The following is a 22001-nucleotide window of genomic DNA, read 5'->3' as shown; positions in this document are numbered from 1 at the left end:
ATCTTTGACTGTTAATACAGACACAAAGTACAGCAGTATGTGTCAATGAAAAGTTAAAACAGGATGGCTACATCCTTGTATGAACTTGTTGATGTTCAGCAAGACGTGATTTCTCGGAAAAACATTTTTCACATTGTGAATGTGGAAATGGCTTCTCAACTGTGTGAATTCGCTGATGTCTAACCAGAAGTGCTTCATCTGTAAAACATTTCACACGTTTTAGGCATCAAAACAGCTTCTCTCCTGTGTTTTTATTTTATTTATTAGATCATATTTCGAAAAACTTTTTTGAATACAAAAAGACAACAATAACAAACAAAAAGCAAAGGTCGAAAGGAAAGAACCTGACGGCGAAACATTTTTATTGACACCCCATTCTCCTTTACTGCACATGAAATAATACATTCCTGATCGCAGATAGCAGTGGCAGGGTAGAACATACAGTAAGGTGCTTGAAGTCTCGCAGTCATTTTGTGTCTGAATACTGAGCCCTTCTGCATTGAACTTCTGCTGAAGAAGTGGGAAACCAATATATTTCCACCATCAATGAAAAGTTGAACTGTTTCACGTGCCTTTTGCACAATAATGTCCTGATCTCTATAATGCAAGAACCGACTCAGGGGGGTTAGCAGGAGGTAGCGGGCGGGTTCATATTCTGTGAGCACGCTCAACTGCAAATAAAGGAGTCAGCATCTCTTCCAAAAGTGTCCAGCAACCATTTTTCAAAAAAGTGACTGGGGTCACGGCCCTCCAATTTCTCAGGCACCCCAATCAGTCTGATGCTGTTGCACTGCATCTTGTTCTCTATCCTTTCATCTAACTTAGCAGCAATGGCATTAAGGTTATTGATAACACATTTCATGAAGAACCCAGGCCTCAAGATCGCTCACCCGCCCCCTAATGTGTTCAGGAACTTTCTGTAAATTGTGTCTAATTATATTCACATCCTGTTTAGGAGACCCCATTAGCATGTTTAGAGAAGACAAGGCCATGTTGCGTTGATTCACTGCTGCAAAATCATCTTTCAATGTGGGATCACTGACTTCATTAGTAAGAAGGAATATTCTCCTCAGGGATAATAGGTAGCTCACAGGGTTAGACACTTAGCTGAGATGCCTACTGAGGTTAGTGGTCTCGAGTCCTGGCGTCCATCTTGTTTTTAACAGCAGATCACCAATAGTGCCACAGTCCTCTCTTGCTACACACCACGTTACTTTTGTGGCTACCTCAGCAGCCTTGTCCACACTGAAGACTGTTGTTGTGTGGCAGGGCCCTTCACATGCAGATCCTTCTCCGGACCTTCCTCTGTTTTTATGGGCCACACCCGATCCTAGGAGTAAAGTAAAGTTGCAAAAGGAGGATGGTTACAGGCAGCAGGATGCCTCTAATATTTGCTGGATTCTGAGAACGAGCTCTCCACCATGTGTCCTCTCACATGCTTGGCCACATCATCACCCTTGTGACTTCTCTGATGTGTAACAAGACTTGATTTAACTTTAAAATGTTTCCCACATTCCAAACATGAAAATGGCTTCTCCCCTGTGTGAGTTCTCAAATGTTTAACAAGATGTGATTTCTGGGTAAAACATTTTCCACATTCTGAACATGAAAATGGTTTCTCTCCTGTGTGACTTCTCTGATGTTTAACAAGATGTGATTTCTGGCTAAAACTTTTACCACATTCTGAACATGAAAAGGACTTTTCTCCTGTGTGAATTTTTTGATGTGCAATAAGGTTTGATTGCTGGGTGAAACATTTCCCACATTCTAAACAAGAAAATGGCTTCTCCCCTGTGTGAGTTCTCTGATGTTTAACAAGTATTGCTTTAAGACTATAACATTTCCCACATTCTGAACATGAATACGGCTTCTCTCCTGTGTGAGTTCTTTGATGTTCAAGAAAATTCATTTTCAACGTAAAGCCTTTACCACATTCTGAACATGAAAATGGCTTCTCTCCCGTGTGAATTCTTTGATGCCTAACAAGATGTATTTGCTGGCTGAAACATTTCCCACATTCTGAACAAGAGAATGGCTTCTCCCCCGTGTGAGTTCTCTGATGTATAACAAGATGTGATTTCATTCTATAACCTTTCCCACATTCTGAACATAAATATGGCTTCTCTCCTGTATGAATTCTTTGATGTTCAAGAAAACGTATTTTCACGGTAAAACATTTCCCACATACTGAACAAGAAAATGGCTTCTCACCTGTGTGAATTCTTTGATGTCTAACAATATGTGATTGCTGGGTGAAACATTTGCCACATTCTGAACAGGAAAATGGCTTCTCCCCCGTGTGAGTTCTCTGATGTTTAGCAAGTAGTGATTTAGTACTATAAGCTTTTTTACATTCAGAACATGAATATGGCTTCTCTCCTGTGTGAAATGTTTGATGTTCAAGAAGCTCTGATTTCCTGGTAAAACATTTCCCACATTCTAGGCATGAAAACGGCTTCTCTCCTGTGTGACTTCTCTGATGTATAACAACTTGTGATTTCCGAGTATAACTTTTCCCACATTCCGAACATGAAAATCTCTTCTCTCCTGTATGAATTCTCTCATGTGAAATAAGATTTGATCTATCTGTAAAACATTTCCCACATTCTGAGCATGAAAACGACTTCTCTCCTGTGTGAACTCTCTGATGTCTAATAAGATCTGATTTGTGAGTATAACATTTACCACATTCTGAGCATGAAAATGGCTTCTCCCCATTGCTATGCCTATTCTGTCTTTCAGTCTGAGGTGACTCAGAAGATAGATGTTTAGGAGGATCAGATGATTGATCTTTACTGTGAAGCGCTGAGGGTGTATCTGAGAAAACGGCATGTTCTTGCGTCACACCACGATCATCTGCTTTAAACTCCGAAGATATCAGATGCCCCTTTGAGCTCCGGGTACAGTCATCTGCCAAGAATAAATCAGATTGTATTCATTTTATTATGTTTTTTTTTAATTAAAGAAGCACACCAGATTTTTATTTTGCCTATTTGTGCTGTATAATGGCTATTATTACAGACTAATGTAGTGATTCTTTTGTAGACCTGTTTGAGTCTGTGTCATTTATAGGCTGTTTGCCATCTTAAATCCTTATTCCCTTTTGATATAGTTCTACTAATGCTGCCCTCATGAGACGGGTCTTATCACACTAAGGTCAGCAAGTGACAGATCAGTCACGGGTAGAACTGCTGTCCCCAATCAGGTCTTACAAGCAGGAGGAGAGCAATGTGAAAGGGGCATCACATGCAATACTCACAAAAAGTTAGGGCTATTTGGCTTGTGGGTGAAATTTCAGGATGAAACTAAAATCCACTCTAACCTTTACAGGTGAACTTAATGTGACCTCTAAACTTCTGAATGCACGTGTCCAACTTCAATGTTTCAGAACTTTCTACACAACTTGCTGTTCTCAAGGAGAACAAGGAGCTTAACTGCAAAATTCACAACAGGTGTTTGATCCATGAATTGCCCAAAAAAGTTCCCGGTTCAATTAGAATTGGTATTTAAACATTCCTCCTAATCATGAGACCAACACGACACCTAACAATTGATGAACAGTACCTCACCATTGCGAGGCTTCAAGCGGGATGCTCTCAGCCAGAAGTGGTACTGAGCTTAGAGTGTCAGAGTGTCATGAGCAGGTTGCATCAGAGATACAGAGAGACTGGAAGAGTCACAGAAAGGCATGTGGACGTCCTTTGACAACATTCCAAAACTAAGACCGCTTCATTGTGAACAATGCCCTGCAGAACTGAATGATGAATGCCACACAACTACAGGCACTTTTAAGGAAGGTGAGAAGCACCCAAGTGTTATGTCAGATCATTCAAAACCGTTTACATCAGCATTGTCTGCGTGCTAGACGACCTGCAGGGGTACCTGACCACACCACCAGATACACAAGTCATCGTCTTGCATGGGTGAAGGAGCATCTACGCTGGATGAGGGACCAGATAAGCCTTTGGTGGTGGTGTTACAGTGAGGGCAGGTGTGTCTAGTCAATACAGAACTGTCCAACACTTTGTGAATGGTCCAGTGACAAGCCCATACTACTTGAAGAATATCATTAATCCAGTCATTGTGCCTCTGCATGAACACAGGTCTAATTTCATCTTCATGGGCGACAATGCGTCAGCTCATAATGGTCGCATTATTAGAGAACGGCTGCTGGAGACTGGGGGACCTCAAATGGAGTGGCCTACACCTTCTCCAGACCTGAATCCCATTGAAAACCTTTGGGATCAGCAGAGTTGCCGTGTAGAGGCTCGTAACTCTATACCCCAGAACCTCAATGACCTGAGGGCCGCCCTTCAAGAAGAGTGGGATGTCATGCCTCAGCAGACAATATGTCGACATGTGAACAGCATTAGACATTGTTGTCAAGCTGTAATTGAGTTATTGAGACACTGACATTTTGTGGCGGTATACCCACCACTGGTGTTGGCTTTTGTTTCAATAAATTGTTTTAGATGAGGAAATCACCATGCTGCTTCTACTTAAATGCCCTACTTTCTTGATATAATATAACCGGAGCGGGATATTTTTATGTTTTCCATAAATTTCACCCGAAAGCCAAATATCCCTTACTTTTTGTGAGTAGTGTATACTGGAGATTCTGTACACAGATAGCATAGACAGTGTGTTGGTTTGACTAATGAGAGTTTTATAATTCTGCAACGAATTATAGTATTGACTCGCCAGTTACATCATTGCACCCATCGTCCTTTATATAAGAGAGACATTATATCTTCAGCTACACAGGGGCATACAGAAAGAAAGAAGGGTGGAGATAGGTGTGGAGGGGTCTGAGAGCTGGCAGGAGGGTCTTGATAGTTGATGATGCAACGAACAAGAGAGACTGACCACCTAGTCTAGACAGAAAAGTGTGCACTGGACTGGTGGTCAGATTTCAGATCACACGACCAGGTATCCATAAGGAACAGGTTCAAAAAGTATGGCTACAACAGAGCTAAGATGAATCCAAAAGACACTGGTAGAATATTGATAGTTATACTAGCCCCAAAAAATTCCCAGAATACTATATAAAAATGTTCAAATAAACTGCAAATCGTGTAGCCAATTTTTAATTATCCCTCTTCGTGGACTGTTAAATTAAGCAAGTTGATGGGTGCATCTTTACTTGCCCATTTGTAGGTCACAAGAATTGTTTGTTTTTTCATAATTATGATCATTTGCACGATCGTTCACCACCAACAATGCAGATGCCTGTTCACACTCGTAGATTTACTGCTGACCAAAAATGATTTTTAGGTCAGCATAAAAGATGTTAACGACAAGTGAGCGAATAATCGTTTGTCAGTTGATTGCTGGCCATGTTTACACCAGGCAATGATTGTGATTGATCGTAAAAAGGCCCGTAAAAAAGTGATGGCAAAACAGATTATAATCTAAAGGATGTATTACACAGCAGGCAATTGTCTGGAAGGAATCGTTCCTTCCCGGCAATCGCCTTCTCGTCAGTGGATGAGACTGCTGCTATTACTTGCAGGCATCTCCTTCACGGTATGGGAAGGAGCAATCACTATGCATTTGCTCGTCCCCATGCTGAATCATTGTTTGGCAGCAGCAGGTTGGGATTACACAGCACAATCTGCCACCGACAAACAAGGATTTTTAAACCTGTTGAAAGATTCCAATTGCTTGATAAACGGTCGTTTTCTCATTCATCGGGTAATCGGCAGCAGTGTGACACTACGAACACTCGTTACTAATACACCCTTAATAGTAGATCTGAGAGCAATCCAAAAGCTTAAACATGCAACCAAGATACCTCTACTTGCTGTACGAGTAGAAACAGTGACTCTTCTCTGCTTTATTCAGTGGTAACTACGCACCTGTGTGGGTATCTGTAGGAAATGCCTCCTTACACTGGGCATCACCCCTCACATATGTCTCTGCCGGAATTTTCTCCTTATACTGGTCATCACCCCTCACATATGTCTCTGTCTTCGTAGGAATGTCCCAATTCAAAAGCTGTAAAACAAATATTGTAAAAGTTAGCAAATGGGTGGCGCAGTTATGTTCTTGGAGCGTCAATGTTTTAAGTAGAAGACCAACAAATAGGTCTACTAGAAGCTGGACATGGATATTATATAATGACGAAAGTGACAATAACCTCATACACATGTATATTCGGCTTAGCTAGACATGGTACAGGTTGTTTCGGTGGAGGGAGATCAGCTTCTGCCAGACACCACCTGTCTCTAGGAAAATAAAGGATCAGATTGGTAGATATCCAACTTCTTGGTTCCTTATTCCAGACAAGATGTGATATGACATAGGTGACATCTAATGTCTATGGTCAGCTTTAACCCCGTCATCCCCACTTCTCTCATTACACAGATATAAAACATATAATACTATGGGATAAAACAAGATAGAACATAAGGACTTCACAGCCTTCTACAGACCATAGGAGAATATCTCCATCTACCTGATGATCCTGAGGAAGAAGAGGACTGGGACATCTCTCTGGTGTTCTTCTCTTACTGGATCTTCCTATAGGAGACACATACAGTGACTGAATTCATTCTTTACATACAGATAAATAATCCCCTCACACAAATGGACATAAAGTTACATGGATGGTATGGGCGCCGGAGCTTTGCCATGTTGACAGCGGCAGGAGGCATTTTTTATATACAGCTAAAATCTCAATGTAGTCAATAGTACTCATGGCATCTAGGTGGTTACAGAGGGACGGACTACTTCTATCATCTCACCTGTACCCTGGAGGTCAACTGTGGCCTTACATGGGCCCCAGGTCTGCCATGTTTATATGCCTATTAGGCCATGACAAAGGCACAGCATAAGAGACTATTTACTACTGAGACATAAGTGATGAAAAGATCGCATTGTGAAGTCTCCTACAACAGACTCAAAAATAATTAAAGTTATATAAAGATTATAAAAAAAACTTAACAGAGGAAATTGTTTTCCATAAAAAGTAGTTTAATTTTGAAAGTGTTAAAAAATACAAATATGTGCTATTACAGCAATCGTCACGACCAGTATAATGAGTTAACACTTTGTGTCAACCAAAGAATGCAAAATAAAATGTTGTTTGTATAAACATTTTTCATATGTACCCAAAGTGATTTTTTTAAAACAAATATCTACATAGACAGAATTTTTTTTTTAAGTTATGGTTCTTAAAATGTGGTGGCATAAAAACTAGCCGCAACAGCCTGCCGGATCTCTCGCTGCGTATGTGAAACTAGCCTTACATGGACCTCAAAATGTTGCAAATAATTAATATAGTCTTCCCATAAAAAAAACAAATCTTCATACAGCTACACAAATGGAAAAATAAAGTCATGGCTTTCTGAATGTGGCAGCTCTGAAACAACAAATTCCTGCAATTTTGAATGCCAAAATAAGCTTGTTGCTGAAGGGGTTAAAGGACATGCATATTCAGTCCTGTCTATTACCTTGTGATATAAGAGGCTGGTGCTCCTCCATCATGACCTCCTTGTACAGATCCTTGTGTCCTTCTACATACTCCCACTCCTCCATGGAGAAATAGACAGTGACATCCTGACACCTTATAGGAATCTGACAACACAATGACACTGTCATCACCCAGACCCCTCCAGTGCTGTTACTGTATAATGTCCCAGCATTCCCAGCAGTGTCACCTCTCCAGTCAGCAGCTCCACCATCTTGTGGGCGAGTTCTAGGATCTTCTGCTCATTGATTTTGTGTTTTAGGGAGTGAGGTAGAGGCCCAGTGATTGGGCTCCGGGTTCTTCCCCATCCTTCAGATACAGGAGCCTGACAGTGCTCGCTAGAGGTCTTCTTCACCACTGTGTAATCCTGGATATGGGGAGACACAGTAATAAATATCACTACTGACATTTCCAGAGTCCATCACCTCTACAGCCATGTCCATCTGTTATTACCATAGATAAGAATGATGTAATGTGACATCATCAGAATCTCTCACCTCTCCAGTAAGTTGGAAGAGTATCTCTAGGGTGAGATTTAGTATCCTCTCTGCCATCTTGCCCTGGGCTCTATCCATCAGGTAAATCAGGAAGATTCTTTTATATCGAAAAGATCACATGAGAGGATCCTATATTGAAAATTGAATGGAAAGAAGATGAAACAATGTAAAAAAAACACACAAACCCCATTTAAAAAGACATTTACTGTAGATAATTAGTAGAAAAATTTTAGGAGCTCCTCCGTGTCTGAGGACAAAGCAGATCACACCTTGACATGACGGCTACTGATGCCAGTGTGTACGGCACGTGACTGCTGTAAACCATCATAGGCTACAATGTACACAATGCTGCAGTAATGTGAACAGAGAGGGGACAGGGGGTATCAGCGCTGGAGTTGTAGGGGATTTAATACACATTCAGCTGACGGAGACGCTGAGGGACGTTGTCTTTATCCACTTCTATGGCTTACTGAAGTCGCAGATTAGAGCGCGCACCAGTCTTGAACCACCAGTGTTCTTGGATCGGCCCACAAGTTTTTTACAGTGCAAAACTCCTAACTTTTTCACCACTGAGCAGGGACACATTGCGCTCTGCTCAAGACCGGTGATGTTTCATAGAGCATGGGTAGGATTTGGGTGCAGGAATTCACTGTAAATGTTAGCGATCCAATACTAGAAGCCAAAGCTGGTGGAAAGTGGGCAAAGTGGCTCAGGACTCTAAATGAGTATCCTAGCCCTGTGCCAATCAACTGCACGCCTCTCACCCATCTTAGGCTACTTTCAAACCTGCGGCACGAGATCCGGAGCCCATGGGGCGAGTGGCATTGTAGTTGCAAATGGCAAGTGCCGGATTCGGAGAATTCAATACACGTCGCAGGTGTGAAAGTAGCCTTACATGTTTACACCATGGTATGGGACAATATATACTGTATATGTGGTATATTCAGATCCACTAACAAAACCTATTGTTACAACACTGATGCAGCGGTGGATCCTCAGAGCCATAATACGACTGTCTTAGGCTAAACCAAGGCATAGAGCGTAAGGTGTTAACAGCTTATCCTCCTATACCTACAGTACAGACCAAAAGTTTGGACACACCTTCTCATTCAAAGAGTTTTCTTTATTTTCATGACTATGAAAATTGTAGATTCACACTGAAGGCATCAAAACTATGAATTAACACATGTGGAATTATATACATAACAAAAAAGTGTGAAACAACTGAAAATATGTCATATTCTAGGTTCTTCAAAGTAGCCACCTTTTGCTTTGATTACTGCTTTGCACACTCTTGGCATTCTCTTGATGAGCTTCAAGAGGTAGTCACCTGAAATGGTCTTCACTTCACAGGTGTGCCCTGTCAGGTTTAATAAGTGGGATTTCTTGCCTTATAAATGGGGTTGGGACCATCAGTTGCGTTGTGGAGAAGTCAGGTGGATACACAGCTGATAGTCCTACTGAATAGACTGTTAGAATTTGTATTATGGCAAGAAAAAAGCAGCTAAGTAAAGAAAAACGAGTGGCCATCATTACTTTAAGAAATGAAGGTCAGTCAGTCCGAAAAATTGGGAAAACTTTGAAAGTGTCCCCAAGTGCAGTCACAAAAACCATCAAGCGCTACAAAGAAACTGTCTCACATGCGGAGCGCCCCAGGAAAGGAAGACCAAGAGTCACCTCTGCTGCGGAGGATAAGTTCATCCGAGTCACCAGCCTCAGACATCGCAGGTTAACAGCAGCTCAGATTAGAGACCAGGTCAATGCCACACAGAGTTCTAGCAGCAGACACATCTCTAGAACAACTGTTAAGAGGAGACTGTGTGAATCAGGCCTTCATGGTAGAATATCTGCTAGGAAACCACTGCTAAGCACAGGCAACAAGCAGAAGAGACTTTTTTGGGCTAAAGAACACAAGGAATGGACATTAGACCAGTGGAAATCTGTGCTTTGGTCTGATGCGTCCAAATTTGAGATCTTTGGTTCCAACCACCGTGTCTTTGTGCGACGCAGAAAAGGTGAACGGATGGACTCTACATGCCTGGTTCCCACCGTGAAGCATGGAGGAGGAGGTGTGATGGTGTGGGGGGGCTTTGCTGGTGACACTGTTGGGGATTTATTCAAAATTGAAGGCATACTGAACCAGCATGGCTACCACAGCATCTTGCAGCAGCATGCTATTCCATCCGGTTTGCGTTTTAGTTGGACCATAATTTATTTTTCAACAGGACAATGACCCCAAACACACCTCCAGGCTGTGTAAGGGCTATTTGACCATGAAGGAGAGTGATGGGGTGCTGCGCCAGATGACCTGGCCTCCACAGTCACCGGACCTGAACCCAATCGAGATGGTTTGGGGTGAGCTGGACCGCAGAGTGAAGGCAAAAGGGCCAACAAGTGCTAAGCATCTCTGGGAACTCCTTCAAGACTGTTGGAAGACCATTTCTCATCAAGAGAATGCCAAGAGTGTGCAAAGCAGTAATCAAAGCTGTCATGGAACCATGAACCAGACGTACAACAAGAGATAGGTGGAAATAAGAAGGCTTTATTGAAAATCAAGCCGTAGCTAAAGTCCAAACGGATGGCTAAACCGAAGCAGGGTCTTGCGTAGACGGAGGTCAGGAACCAGGAGGGTAGTCAGACGAAGCCAGGATCAGGAACCAACGGGGTAGTCAGACGAAGCCTGGATCAGGAACCAACGGGGTAGTCAGACGAAGCCAGGATCAGGAACCAACGGGGTAGTCAGACGAGGCCAGGATCAGGAACCAGAAGCAGCAACAGTCTTTGAAGCATGTGCACACAGGAGGACCAAGCAAGGAACTGAAGCCACAGACCTTCTATATATATGAGCTAGGCATCCAGCTCCTCCCAGTGGGAAGGAGGAGCCGCAGGGTGGGAGGCTACAAGAAACCCAGAAACCAAGATGGCCGCCAGCACATGTCAAACGAAGGAGAACAATGAGAAGGTAAGACCATGACAGTACCTCCCCCTCAAGGGCCCCTCCTCCGCGGAGTAAGGAACGGTTTCAGAGGGAAGCGTGCGTGGAAGGCTCGGAGCAACGCAGGAGCATGGACATCTGCGGAGGGAACCCAGGAACGCTCCTCTGGACCATAACCACGCCAATGGACCAAAAACTGCAACCGACCGCGGACCAGGCGTGAGTCCAGGATATTGCTCACCTCATATTCCTCACGATTGCCCACTTGGACCGGACGGGGCCGAGGAACCGAGGAAGTGAAACGATTACACACCAATGGTTTCAACAGGGAGACATGAAACACGTTGGAGATCCGCATGCCAGGAGGAAGCGCAAGGGCATAGGCTACCGGGTTTACCCTGTGAAGCACTCGGAAGGGACCAACAAAGCGAGGCGCCAGCTTGGGAGTGGGCACTCGAAGGTTGAGGTTGCGGGTGGACAACCATACACGGTCTCCGACCTGGTAGGAAGGAGCGGGCGCTCGTCTGCGATTAGCCTGGAGTCTCTGGCGTTGCGCAGAGACCTCAAGGGACCTCTGGATCTGTACCCAAGAAGTACGTAGGACGGAAAGGTGATCCTCCACAGCCGGAGTATCCTGGGGAGAGAATACCTCCGGTAACACAGCAGGTTGGAACCCATAATTGGCCATGAAGGGAGACGTCCCAGAGGAAGAGTTCACCGCCGTGTTCCTGGCAAACTCAGCCCAAGGCAGGAGGTCAACCCAATTGTCTTGGTGATCGGAGACATAGCAACGAAGGAATTGCTCCAAGGCCTGATTGGATCGTTCTGCGGCCCCATTGGACTGAGGGTGGTAGGCCGAGGAGAAAGAGAGATGAATCCCCAACTGGGAGCAAAAGGCGCGCCAGAACCTGGACACAAACTGACTCCCCCGATCCGACACAATCTCCTTGGGCAAACCGTGCAACCGGAAGACCTCCCTGGCAAAAATCGAGGCCAACTCTTGTGCAGAGGGTAACTTCTTGAGAGGAACACAGTGGCACATTTTGGAAAACCGATCCACAATCATGAGAATGACCGTATGGCCTCGGGATGCAGGGAGGTCCACAATGAAATCCATCCCCAGGTGTGACCATGGACGCTCCCCGGTGGCTATGGGTTGCAAAAGGCCCAACGGAAGGTGCCGAGGGGACTTACTCTGGGCACAAACGGAGCATGCCGCTACATATGCGGCGATGTCGGAACGTAGAGAAGGCCACCAGAACAGACGTGAAACCGCCCAGGACAGCTGATTCTTTCCAGGGTGCCCCGCGGCCTTGGAGTTATGGTAGGTTCGCAACAACCGAGTGCGCAACTCCTCAGGCACAAAACATCTGCCGTTGGGTCTCCCAGAGGGAGCACCAGATTGAGCCGCCAAAATCTGCTCACCCAGAGGAGAGGTCAGGCTGGTGCGAATAGCGGCCAGGATCTGATTCGGGGGTATGACCGTAGTCGGAATCGACTCCTCCCCGGACAGCTCGGAGTACTGCCGTGATAAGGCATCCGCTCTGATGTTCTTGGAGCCGGGTAGGTAGGAGACCACGTAATTAAAACGTGACAAGAACAGAGCCCATCTGGCCTGACGTGGTGTCAATCTCTTGGCCTCAGAGAGGTAGGTCAGATTCTTGTGGTCCGTCAGGATGAGAACCGGAACCACCGAGCCCTCGAGCAAGTGCCTCCATTCTTTAAGGGCCTGCACGATGGCCAATAACTCCCTGTCACCAATCTGATAGTTGCACTCCGCGGAACACAGTTTCCGGGAGTAAAACCCACAAGGAAGCAGAGGACCCTCTGGTGTTCTACGCTGAGACAGGAGGGCGCCTACTCCCGTCTCAGACGCGTCCACCTCGAGGACAAAAGGCAACCCAGGGTTGGGATGCGACAGAATCGGAGCCGACACAAAGGCGGACTTTAGAGCCTCAAAAGCTCGGATGGCCTCGAGCGGCCAGACCTGAGGATTACTGCCCTTCCTGGTCAGATCCGTGAGAGGCTTGGCTAGCATGGAAAAGTCCCTGATGAACTTCCGATAATAATTGGCGAAGCCCAAAAAGCGCTGCAGGGCACGAAGCCCACTGGGCTGGGGCCACTGTAAGACAGCCGAAACCTTCTCAGGATCCATGGAGAACCCCTCAGCGGAAATGATGTAACCTAAGAAGGTTACCTGGGATCGGTGAAATTCGCATTTCTCAAGCTTACCGAACAGCTTGTTCTCTCGTAAGCGTTGCAACACTCGTCTGACATCCAGAATGTGGGCCTCCATGGATGCAGAATATACCAAGATGTCATCCAAATAGACCACCACACACTGCTGCAACAGGTCACGGAAAACATCGTTGATGAATTCCTGGAAGACTGCGGGCGCATTGCACAACCCAAAGGGCATAACCAAGGATTCATAATGACCGGTCCTGGTGTTAAACGCGGTCTTCCACTCATCGCCCGCCTTGATCCTTACCAGGTTATATGCCGCCCTCAGGTCGAGTTTGGTAAAGACCGTGGCCCCTTTGAGGCGATCGAACAGCTCGGAAATCAAGGGTATCGGGTAGGCGTTCTTGATCGTGATGCGATTGAGACCCCTGTAGTCGATGCAAGGCCTCAACTCACCGCCCTTCTTTTTCACAAAGAAAAATCCAGCCCCTGCCGGGGACGAGGATTTGCGAATGTGTCCGCGTGAAAGCGCCTCCCTCACGTACTCCTCCATGGCCTGATTCTCCGCTACCGACAGTGGATAGACTTTGCAACGAGGAGGAATGGCACCAGATTGTAACTCTATGGCACAATCGTATGGGCGGTGCGGAGGTAGGGCAACCGCACGCACCTTATCGAATACATCCCGGTACTCCTCGTATTCAGGAGGCAACAGAGAGTCCGAGGAAGTACACAGCAACTTGACAGGCCCATGGATGCAACTAGCCCCACACTGCGGTGACCACGAGAGGATCTCGGCCGATCTCCAATCGAAAGTCGGATTATGCTTCTGGAGCCAGGGGTACCCCAAGACCACCGAGTAGTGTGGAGACGAAATAACCTGGAGACAGACCGACTCTCTGTGAACGGCACCAATGGCCATCCCCACTGGAAGGGTCTCCTGAGTCACGTGTGGCGGCAGAAGGGGTCTGCCGTCTATCGCCTCAAGGGCCAGTGGGGAACCTCGAGGCTGCAGAGGAATGGAATTGGCGGCAGCGAACACACTATCAATGAACAAACCACCAGCACCAGAGTCCACCAACGCCTGGGTCGTCACCGAGCCCCCGACCCAGGAGAGGACAACAGTAATCAGTGGTTTGTCAACACGGGAAACCGGGGACGAGGAGACTCCACCCAAGATCTGCCCCCGACAGGATCTCAGGTGCGAGCGTTTCCCGGACGGTTCGGGCATGCCAACCGAAAATGCCCACCGAGACCACAGTACATGCATCGGCCCTCGCGTCTCCGGAGTACCCTCTCCCCCTCGGACAGGCGAGCAAACCCCAGCTGCATGGGTTCACCCCCAGACCAGTCATCCCCAGGAGGCGTGGGAGGAGAGGGAGGCACGGGTGGGACAGCAAACGTAGGCGCCAATCTGTTAGAAGGCCTCCGCAGGCTCTCCTTAAAGGAAGGTCTCTCCCTGAGTCTGGTGTCAATCAAAATCAGGAAAGAAATAAGGGACTCGAGCTCCACTGGTAGGTCCTTGGCTGCAACCTCATCCTTCAAGGCATCCGAGAGACCATGAGAGAAAGCAGCGACCAGAGCCTCATTATTCCAGCCCACCTCTGCTGCCAGGGTACGAAACTCAATGGCGTATTCAGCTACGGATCGTGAACCCTGTCTGATGGACATAAGGAGCTTCGCAGCAGAGGCAGCACGAGCCGGCACATCGAATACCTTCCGAAGAGAAGCAACAAAACCGGAAAACTCGGCAACCACCGGATTGTTGTTCTCCCATAAAGGGCTGGCCCAGGCCAAGGCCTTGTCCGAGAGCAGCGAGATCAAGAAGCCCACCTTTGATCTCTCAGTAGGAAAGGCATGTGGCAGCAACTCGAAATAAATGGCCACCTGGTTAAGGAAACCTCGGCACTGAGTTGGCTCTCCCCCAAAGCGCTGTGGAAGGGGGGCAGAACCGGTCATACCCCGAAACACCGCAGGCGCAGCAACAGGTGTCGGGGTAGACTCTGGCGCAACAACCGGAGCGGCAGTAGGAGCGGGCCCAGGAGCGACAACCGACCCATCGGCAACGGAAGCTAAATGAGCCGTGCGTTCAAGCATGGTTTGTAACGCCACAGCGAACCGACCCAACAGGTGATCCTGCTGATCAAGTCTGGCAACCAGCGTAGGTAGCGAGGATGGCCCTGTACCGTCAGAATTCATGGCTTGGTCCTAATGTCATGGAACCATGAACCAGACGTACAACAAGAGATAGGTGGAAATAAGAAGGCTTTATTGAAAATCAAGCCGTAGCTAAAGTCCAAACGGATGGCTAAACCGAAGCAGGGTCTTGCGTAGACGGAGGTCAGGAACCAGGAGGGTAGTCAGACGAAGCCAGGATCAGGAACCAACGGGGTAGTCAGACGAAGCCTGGATCAGGAACCAACGGGGTAGTCAGACGAAGCCTGGATCAGGAACCAACGGGGTAGTCAGACGAGGCCAGGATCAGGAACCAGAAGCAGCAACAGTCTTTGAAGCATGTGCACACAGGAGGACCAAGCAAGGAACTGAAGCCACAGACCTTCTATATATATGAGCTAGGCATCCAGCTCCTCCCAGTGGGAAGGAGGAGCCGCAGGGTGGGAGGCTACAAGAAACCCAGAAACCAAGATGGCCGCCAGCACATGTCAAACGAAGGAGAACAATGAGAAGGTAAGACCATGACAAAAGCAAAAGGTGGCTACTTTGAAGAACCTAGAATATGACATATTTTCAGCTGTTTCACACTTTTTTGTTATGTATATAATTCCACATGTGTTAATTCATAGTTTTGATGCCTTCAGTGTGAATCTACAATTTTCATAGTCATGAAAATAAAGAAAACTCTTTGAATGAGAAGGTGTGTCCAAACTTTTGGTCTGTACTGTATATAAAACATGTTTTTAAAAATTGTACCAATCTTCCCAGCTGTGCTGGCGGGGCTGCGGTGGTAGAGGAACTCTGTTCCATATACTTTGGTCCTGCCCTTTGATAACTCAGTATTGGAAGAATAGTCACACCCTTTTAAATACAATCACTGGACGATCCTTCTCTCCCGCCCCAGCCCATGCCTTATTATTTCTCGGCATTACAGACCTTCTAGCCAGCATTCGTCATGTTGTAGCGCTCATTCTCCTGTCCACGAAAACTGCTCCTAACCAGGTACTGGAAATCCTCTACCATTCCTAAACTTCAAGAGATCGTGGATCTGCTCAATACCACTTGCGTTTATGAAAAAATGATGGCTTATAAGAACCATACGCACCCTAAATTTGTAGCTAAATGGCAGGTTTGGTTCTCCTCCTCATGTGCAGCTATTTCCCGCACATAAGATGATCTATCTAACATGGGGAAGCAGCATAAGGAGCTGGAGGATCTCAAGGGGATCGCATTCTCAGTACTCCCCCCCCCTTAAACGCTTTCTTCGGTGGTCAAAGAGTATTAGTCATTCTGTCAGTTTGTAATGCTCTGCTATTGTAATTAATGTGTATGAAACAGTAATTGTATTGCTGTTCTGCCGGCATGTCTACGCTCTATCAGATTTGTGTTTTGGTACTGCGATACCATGTTTACTGGAGTACTGTGACAGTTTGTTCTGTTCTTTGTCTGAGAAATTTTGAAAATTCAATAAAAAACGATTTGCTCTAAAAATTGTATCAATTGTATAAGGAAAAAGGATAGCATGCGCCATCTTAGCGTTCCACTACCAAGTTTGACTTGGTTTCCGTTTGTTTCCAGCTTTTTGAGACACAGGATAGCGCAGTCTACCATGCTATTCTGTCCGGCAAAAAAAAAGCCAGAGACAAAAAGAAAGTAGGTCGAACAAGGTCTGACGATAAGGGTATTCCGATTTTTCACACTTGCGTTTTTATTTTCCGGCATAGCGTTCCGTCCTAGGGGCTCTATACCAGAAAAGAACTGATCAGTTTTATCCCAATGCAACAATCCGTTCAGGATGCATCAGGATGTCTTCAGTCATTTTGACTGATCAGGACAGAGATAAAACCGCAGCATGGTACGGATTTATCTCCGGCCCAAAAAACTAAAGACTTGCCTGAATGCTGGATCCGGCATTTTTTTCCATAGGAATGTATTAGTGCATTCAAAATACCGGAATGCCGGATCTGTCCTTCCGGTCTGCGCATGCTCAGACAAAAAAAATCTAAACGGACAGACAGATCCGTTCTTGCAATGCATTTGTGAGATGGATCAGGATCCTGATCAGTCTTAAAGGGAACCTGTCACCAGGATTTTGCGCATAGAGCTGGGGACATGGGCTGCTAGAAGGCCACTAGCACATCTGCAATATCCAGTCCCCATAGCTCTCTGCGCTTTTATTGTGTTAAAAAACTGTTTTGATCGATATGCTAATGACCTGATATGAGTCCTGTATCCGGAGATGAGTCAAGCGGAAAGGGGCCCAGCACCGCCCCGCGTCCTCCGAATCTCCTCCTTGCTGGCTGACGTCACACAGCTGGAGCGCCGAAATCTCGCGATGCGCGAGCTAGCGCATGCGCAGTTCGTTCCCTGTGCTGATGCCAGCCCAGGGAATGAACATGATGCCGACACTGCGCATGCGCTAGCTCGCGCATCGCGAGATTTCGGCGCTCCAGGACTCATATCAGGTCATTTGCATATTGATCAAAACAGTTTTTTAACACAATAAAAGCGCAGAGAGCTATGGGGACTGGATATTGCAGATGTGCTAGTGGCCATCTAGCAGCCCATGTCCCCAGCTCTATGCAAAAAATCCTGGCGACAGGTTCCCTTTAAAAAGCAATCAGTTGGCATACGTCTTGCCGGAACCGGCAAGCAGTTCCGGAGACCGAACTGCCTGCCAGATTCCTCTGCTGCAAGTGTGAAAGCACCCTTAGAAATCTTCAGCATGAATTAACCGGAAACAACATACTGTATGCCGTCATTTACTAATAGTGATGGTTTATCTGTAATGCCCCGTTTTTCTGCGCTCTATCCTGGTCAGCGACATTTTCCTCTCCCGATAACATCACATCTACATCGGAGGCTTGGCAAAGCTTGTAAGGCCCTGCTCTGCATGCACATCATCATCAGTGGTGTTCTGCTCATTCTTCTGGACCCTGCCCTGTAGACGTGATGTCGGCAAAGATGCTGTGGCTTAGGGCTCATGCACACAAACGTATTTTCTTTCCGTGTCCGTTCATTTTTTTTTTGCGGAACCATTTATTTTAACGGGTCCGGAAAAAAATACGGAAGTTACTCTGTTTGCATTCTGTTTCCGTATGTCTGTGCCGCAAAAAAACATATATGAAACAAGTCCTATTATTGTCCACATCACGGACAAGGATAGGACGGTTCTATCAGGGGCCAGCTGTTCTGTTTCCGCAAAATACGGAATGCACACGGACGTCATTAGTATTTTTTGCGGACCGCAAAATACATATGGTCGTGTGCAAGAGGCCTTAGGGTGTTTTTTTTTTCCAGCAGGCTTGGATCTAGGGCTTCATACAGGCAAATTATGTAAACCCCCCATTTTTATTTATACTGTTTACTAATCACCATAAATAATGTTCGCAAAATACAGTTTTGTGATATTTAATAAAAAAAAAAAAATTTATACAATAAGGCATAAAATATCCTACCTTCACAGCAGAGGAGTGCGTAAGGCAGCTGTTTACTGTAGAGAAGGCCCGGGGTTTAAATCTCATTGAGACCTGTAAAATAAACTTTTTTATAAAAGTTATGGCAGAAAAATACAATTTTTTTTACCACCTCCCATTTTTAATATTGATTCTATGGTGGTCAATGTACAGTATGTTTTTTTTATTCTCATCTCGCTCACAGTGGTGTGTCTTACAAGAACTGCATTGCGGATGCATTTTTTACAATACCAGGCAAGCGCTGCGCCCCCCAAGTCTAATTATGCTGCGGCCAATTCCGGTATCACGCGCTATACGTTGGGCACGTGATCCTAGCCCAGTTCCAGGACACATTGTTTGCAGGTTGTGCCTGCGCAGTAAGGCAGCCTCAGGAGCTGTCTGCGCTCGAAACTGCCTAACTGTGCAGGCTCAACCCCCGTACATTGTGGGTTGTTGGCTAGGATCATGTGCCCTATGTATGGCATGTGATCCCCGAAGTGCCCACAACATCATTAGACCGTGAGCACAGCGCTTGCCCGGTAAGGGAAAAAAAAAATCATCATAATGCAATTCTTGCAAGACTCGTCACTGTAGGCAACATGAGACTTAAAAGTAATAACTGGACAACCCCTTTAAAGGGGTTGTCTAAAATGAGAAAAACATGGCTGCTTTCTAACAAGAACAGCGCCACCCCTGTCCACAGGTTATGTGTGGTATTGCAACTCAGCCCCATTCACTTCACGATGCCAGACACAGTATGTGGACAGGAGTGGTGCTGTTTTTTAGAAAAAAGCAGCCATGTTTTTCTTATGCTGGACAACCCCTTTAACTGTATTTTGTATGTTATGATTACGGTGGTACCAAATTTATAACTTTTTTTTACGTTTTACTTAATTATATTTTACAGGAAGACTTGTAGTTTATTTTACAGGAAGACAGTGCTCATTCTGTTATTTGGGGAGCAGCAAAAACAAAAAAAACTTAAATTCTCCCACGGGGGGGAAGAGGTTTCAGACTTTTGAGAAATTATATTTTGCTTTTCTTATTTTAGCCCTACTGCATGGCACTGTATGACCTGTACTGCAGATGCAGTGAATCTACCCCTGTAGGTATAATGCCTACAGGAGGCACTACAACTATTAAGGGTGCCTATAATACTGGGGGCACTACAGGGGACATTATACTTAGTGAGGCAACTTCAAGGGAGGAAATTATGCATATTTAGGACACTACAGGGGTGCACTATAATACAGGGGGCATTATACTTACTGAGGGCATTACAAAGGGACATAATACCTACTGAGGGAACATTATACACACTTAGGGCACTACATCGGTGCACAGTAATACAGGGGTCATTATACCCACTGAATGCACTAAAGGGGGGCATTATACATACTGAGGGCGCTACAGAGGGGCACATTATACATACTGAGGGCACTACATGGGTGCACTGTAATACAGGGGTCATTATACCCACTGAATGCACTACAGGGGGCATTATACATACTTAGGGCACTAAAGGGATCATTACATGTACTGAGGGCATTACAGGGGGACATAATACCTAATGAGGGCATTATACTGATTGAGGACACTATAGGGGCATAATACCTACTGAGGGCACTACAGGGGGGCCTGATACCTACTGAGGGCACTACAGGGGGGCCTGATACCTACTGAGGGCACTACTGGGGGCCTAATACCTACTGAGGGCACTACAGGGGGGCCTAATACCTACTGAGGGCACTACTGGGGGGCCTAATACCTACTGAGGGCACTACAGGGGGGCCTAATACCTACTGAGGGCACTACTGGGGGGCCTAATACCTACTGAGGGCACTACAGGGGGGCCTAATACCTACTGAGGGCACTACAGGGGGGCCTAATACCTACTGAGGGCACTACAGGGGGGCCTAATACCTACTGAGGGCACTACAGGGGGGCCTAATACCTACTGAGGGCACTACAGGGGGGCCTAATACCTACTGAGGGCACTACAGGGGGACATAATACCTACTGAGGGCACTTCATTGGGGCACATTATATCTACTGGGATGCTTCAGAGGGCATTATAACTACTGGGGCACAAGAAAAATCTGGAATTTCAGCCATAAAATTATTGAAGTCTAATTATAGAAGCCGCTTCATTGACAGGCGCCCGCCTGGGTGACTGCAGGTGTACGGTTGCCACCAACTATAAGGACCCATTCACACGAACAGATTTTTGGTCCACATGCGATCTGCATTTTTTGCGGATTGGATGCGAAACCATTCATTTCAATGGGTCGGCAGAAAATTGCAGACAGGATACCGCGTGCTGTCCGCATCCGTATGTCTGCTCCGCAGCACCGAAAAATAAGAAACGGATACAACACTGAAGTCATACAGACATCATTGTCCATATTAAATTGTTTTGAGATTTTTGAGGATAATTTGTGTCGCCCCCAACAACCCCGTAATATAATAAATCTGCCCCAATCATCCTGAGTGACTACTCTCCTACCTCCAACTGTTGAGGAGCCGTGTGGTGACAGGACCTGGGATGATGTCATAGTCATGTGATCAGTCATGTGTGTGGGAGGAGTCAGGAATCACATGACCAGCTCATTTACAGAACACTGCTGTGTTGGATGAGCTGACCTTAGATCCAGGATGTATACAGCAGAGCTGTGTGTGCGTGTGTGATGTCCTCAACAGAGCGCTGTGTGTAACGTACATGTAGCTGTGCTGTATGTGTGTGTGCAGCAGAGCTGTATGTGCAATATCCATGTATCTTTTTTTTTTCTGTGTGAAATGTCCTGTGGGTGTAGTGTTTTCCTTTTTTACTCCTAGTCTTCCTGGATCCATTACTTTATTATTTTTCCTTTCACATCACCGTATGAGGGTTTTTTGTTGTTTTTTTTTTGTTGGAAAAGTTATACTTTCTATGAATTTTATATTGCATGCTATGTAGTGGGAAGATGGAAAGATTCCAAATGGGGAATAATTGGGGAAAAAATGATTCCCATAGGGAATCATTGGTTTCTCCTTGAGCGTTTTACAGCGCGTAGGAACGCGCTGTAAAACGCTCAGGTGTGAACCCAGCCTTAGGCGCACCCATATTCTTGGAGCACAGACTTCACACACAGCTCTGCTGAACATCCATCAAATTCTTCTCCACGACAACGTCACACGTTCAGAACAGCTACTCAAAGCCACACCCATTACCATTCTAATGAATGATTTACGGACGCAATAATGCTCTCAGCTACAAGCCACCTCTGTATGATATCACTAAAACT

At 45.9% G+C, this 22001-nt stretch overlaps 1 protein-coding gene and 1 long non-coding RNA gene across 2 annotated transcripts; both read right to left on the bottom strand.

The window, feature by feature from the left end:
- Positions 1–330: 330 nt before the first annotated feature.
- LOC122925107 (gastrula zinc finger protein XlCGF57.1-like) lies at positions 331–7503 on the bottom strand. Its single transcript, XM_044276625.1, has 4 exons — positions 7455–7503; positions 6458–6522; positions 5859–5997; positions 331–2910 (listed from the first exon to the last, which is right to left on the bottom strand). The coding sequence occupies exons 1-4, from the start codon at positions 7486–7488 to the stop codon at positions 1385–1387; spliced, it is 1764 nt and encodes a 587-aa protein (XP_044132560.1). The 5' UTR covers positions 7489–7503; the 3' UTR covers positions 331–1384.
- A 26-nt stretch (positions 7504–7529) lies between these two features.
- Positions 7530–21262, bottom strand: LOC122925157. Its single transcript, XR_006387540.1, has 5 exons — positions 21224–21262; positions 18721–18792; positions 7969–8097; positions 7662–7838; positions 7530–7578 (listed from the first exon to the last, which is right to left on the bottom strand). It is a non-coding gene; the product is annotated as an uncharacterized LOC122925157 (long non-coding RNA).
- Between the last annotated feature and the right edge of the window lie 739 nt (positions 21263–22001).

The sequence above is a fragment of the Bufo gargarizans genome, chromosome 1 (assembly GCF_014858855.1).
Source record: "Bufo gargarizans isolate SCDJY-AF-19 chromosome 1, ASM1485885v1, whole genome shotgun sequence".
Taxonomy (NCBI): Eukaryota; Metazoa; Chordata; class Amphibia; order Anura; family Bufonidae; genus Bufo; species Bufo gargarizans.
This window is presented reverse-complemented; position numbering and strand designations above follow the sequence as displayed.

Bases quoted from the DNA above. Each gene is read 5' to 3' on its own strand.
- LOC122925107 (XM_044276625.1), bottom strand. From the start codon at position 7,488: ATGATGGAGGAGCACCAGCCTCTTATATCACAAG. The intron at 6,523-7,454 runs GTAATAGACAGG...TGTCTCCTATAG, and splicing joins CCAGCCTCTTATATCACAAG to GAAGATCCAGTAAGAGAAGA. The intron at 2,911-5,858 runs GTGCGTAGTTAC...TATTCTTGGCAG, and splicing joins TCCTACAGATACCCACACAG to ATGACTGTACCCGGAGCTCA.